Source organism: Aptenodytes patagonicus, chromosome 2, assembly GCF_965638725.1.
Source record: "Aptenodytes patagonicus chromosome 2, bAptPat1.pri.cur, whole genome shotgun sequence".
NCBI lineage: Eukaryota > Metazoa > Chordata > Aves > Sphenisciformes > Spheniscidae > Aptenodytes > Aptenodytes patagonicus.
Window position 1 is genome coordinate 26,601,001 of NC_134950.1, and position 2,963 is coordinate 26,603,963.

At 67.6% G+C, this 2,963-nt stretch overlaps 1 protein-coding gene across 1 annotated transcript; it reads left to right on the forward strand.

Annotated features, from left to right (window-relative positions):
• The first annotated feature begins 933 nt into the window (after positions 1-933).
• On the forward strand, positions 934-1,952 carry LOC143157343 (GSK-3-binding protein-like). Its single transcript, XM_076332167.1, has one exon. It carries the CDS (start codon positions 1,174-1,176, stop codon positions 1,771-1,773), a length of 600 nt encoding a protein of 199 aa, XP_076188282.1. The 5' UTR covers positions 934-1,173; the 3' UTR covers positions 1,774-1,952.
• The last annotated feature ends 1,011 nt before the right edge of the window (positions 1,953-2,963 follow it).

The window sequence follows — 2,963 nt, forward strand, 5'->3', positions numbered from 1 at the left end:
GTGATGGAAAATAAGACCCCGAAGGCATTTCTATGCCAAGGAATTAAGCCCAAAATCTACGCGCTGCCGGACGCGAGGACACGGCAGGCATAACGGAGCAGAAGAACCGGGGGCAGCACAGCGGAGCGTTGCCATCCCAGAACTGGGCGCTGTAGTATGAACGCGTTGCGATCTCAAAACTGCATCTCGTGGGAGACTACTATAAAGGGAATTGCAACGTAACGATCCGCTCCTGAAGGCACTAGTGCATAATGTCGGCACTCTTTTAGGAAAATGCAAGCATCGCTTCCACGTGCAGTGTTGAAGGGAAAGCAGAAACACGTACAACTGCCGTCTGGCCGGTGCAGCAGGGCAGGCAGTTACGGAGGCACCGGCATATGCTCGCACACGGAGCCCTTCAGACTATTAACGGCTTCCCGTGGCAGTATCCGTCAGGCCGGCGGGGCTGGGGCTGATACGGTACCGACCGAGGGGGAGGCGGGCCGGGCGGCCGCAGGAAGCTCCTCGGGCAGGCGCCCACCCTTCCCTCTGCGGCCGGGCGCCGTTCGCCCTCCTCGGTGCCCCCCCGCCTCTCCTCCGGGCACTCGTCCCGAGGCGACAGGACGGCGACGGGCCCTCCCCGCCCAGCGCGGCCCCCGCAGGCCCCTCGGCACCCTCTTCCCGCGGGGCGGCCCCGCGCCTCCCCTCAGCCGGGCCGCCCGCCCCGCCCCGCCCCCTCACACCCCTCCTGCCAATCATCCTGGCCCCGCCTCCGAGACCCGAGGTGCGGGGTTTGAAAGCGGGCCGGTCCACGCCGCGCGCGGGCGCGGGGGGGGGAGAGGGAGCGGCGTGGCCGGTGGGCGCGGGGCGGCCTCGCCCGGCCGGCGGTCTCCGGCCGCGGGAGCCGCCCCCGCGCCGGCGGGTGAGTCTTCCCCACCCGCCGCGCGGGGTGTTGGCCCCGGCAGCGGTCGGCGGGCGGTTGGTCGCGGGGGCTTCCCCCCCCGCCCGGCGCAGTGGGAGGCGCCCGGGAGCCCGCGTCACCCATTGTTTACAAACCAACCCCTGCGGGCCGAGCTCCAGCTTCAACCGCAGCCGCCGGAGCCGCGTGTGCTCGCGTGCGCGCGGGGCGGCGGGCGGCGGCCCCGGTCCCGCTGCGTCTGCGGCACGGCACGGCACGGCAGGACGCCGGCCGAGATGCCGTGCCGCCCGGGCGAGCGCTTCCTGCTGCTGGAGCGCTCGGTCGCCGTGGGGCAGGCGGGCTCCAAGGAGGTGGACGCGCTGGTGGCCAAGCTGGGCGAGGTGCTGCAGCTGAGCGCCCAGCGGGCGCCGCCGCCGCCCCGCGCCCCCAAGCACCTGGGGCCGGGCAGCGCCCGCGACCGCGCCGCCCCCTACTCGCCGCGCTGCAGCGGCGGCGGCCTGCTGGCGCCGCGGGGGCCGGCCCCGCCGCAAGCCCACCAGCAGCACGCCGAGCCCCCGCGGCCGGACAGGAACGGCCACCAGCGGGTGACCAAGCAGCTGTGCGGCCGGGGCTGGCTGCGGAGCGCCGCCCGCCGGAGGAAGCAACCGCCGCCGGGGCCGGGCGACGGGCCGGCGGAGGAGGAGGACCCCCACCGGCTCCTGCAGCAGCTCATCCTCTCCGGCAACCTCATCAAAGAAGCCGTCCGGCGGCTGCAGCTCGCGGCGGCGGCAGCGGCGGCGGCGGCCTCCACGACCTCCAGCGGCAGCGCCTCGGCGGGGAGCAGCGGCGCGGACGGCGAGGCGGCCGAGGCGGCGGCGGTGCAGCCCCTGCAGTAGCCGGCGGGGACGAGCGGCGGCGGCCGGGTCAGAGGAGCGCGGCTGGGGCGGCCGCTGGCGGCGGTGGCGGGGCTCCCCGTCGAGCGGACTGCGGGAGCGCGGTGCTGGCTCCGCCGCGATGTAAGTCTCCCCCCGCGGCGGGGCGGCGGCGGCGGCCCCCCCCCCCCCGTTGTCGGGCGGGGACGGGCCGGGCGCGGCGGGGTCGGAGTCGGGTGGGGTGGGGCGGGCGTGCCCCCCCCCCCCCCGCCCCAAGGTCACCCCCGGCGCGGCGCCGAGCCCCGCCGCTCTCCAACCGGCGGAGGCCGCGCACGCCGCCAGCCCCGAGCTGTTGTTGTGCCCCCCCCCCGCCTTCCCCGGGAGCTCCTCCTCCTTCTCCCCCCGCCGGGGCAGCCCGGCCGGGGCCGCGGACCCCCCCGCCGCCGGTCCCCCGGCCGCCGCGGGGCTGCTCCGCCGCCGGGCTCCGTCTCCCAGGAGCCATTTGCAATAATTCTCGCTGACCCCGGCGGGAGGTGTTTCCTTTCCCCTCCCGGGCTGGTTTGGGGTTTTTGTTTGTTTTTTTATTATTATTATTTTAACGTTTATTATTATTTTTTTCCCGTTGTGACTGTATGAAGCAGTTTAAAAAAAAAATGTGAATATCAAAGCTGGGAGGCAGCTGGACTTAAATTGTAAAGCCTGATGAGTGAATGGAGCCTGAGACGCATTGTTCACATAAGGTAGCCGAAACAAGTTTTTTCTACCAAAAAAAAAAAAAGGAAAAAGGAAAAAAAAAAAAATCCCTGAATCCACCCTTCCCCAACAAACTCAATGGCTCGAATACAAGGTGCAGCTGTTGATTTTAAAATATATGCACTTCGTACCGGAGTGTTTGAAATGTGTTCCTGATTTACAGGACTTACTGTCTTAATTAACCTGTCTGTATTGAATAAACGTGGTCTTGTTTTTATTTTTGGGTCTGTGTCTCATTGTTAAGGGGAAGTGAATTTTGGATCATGAGAACAAAACTCTGTGGATGATGCTCCAGTAGGCACGTTCCCCTTGATCTTTCAGTTGCGAGATCTCCATTTTGCAGACAAAAAAAATCCCCACAACAATCCGCATAGTCTGATGCAGTGGGACACGGGTTATTAATGCACGGAGATGCAACTGAGCCCCTTTGTTTGCCAGCAGCGCTCATTCGTAAGCTGTGA

Bases quoted from the DNA above. Each gene is read 5' to 3' on its own strand.
- LOC143157343 (XM_076332167.1), top strand. From the start codon at position 1,174: ATGCCGTGCCGCCCGGGCGAGCGCTTCCTGCTGCTGGAGCGCTCGGTC.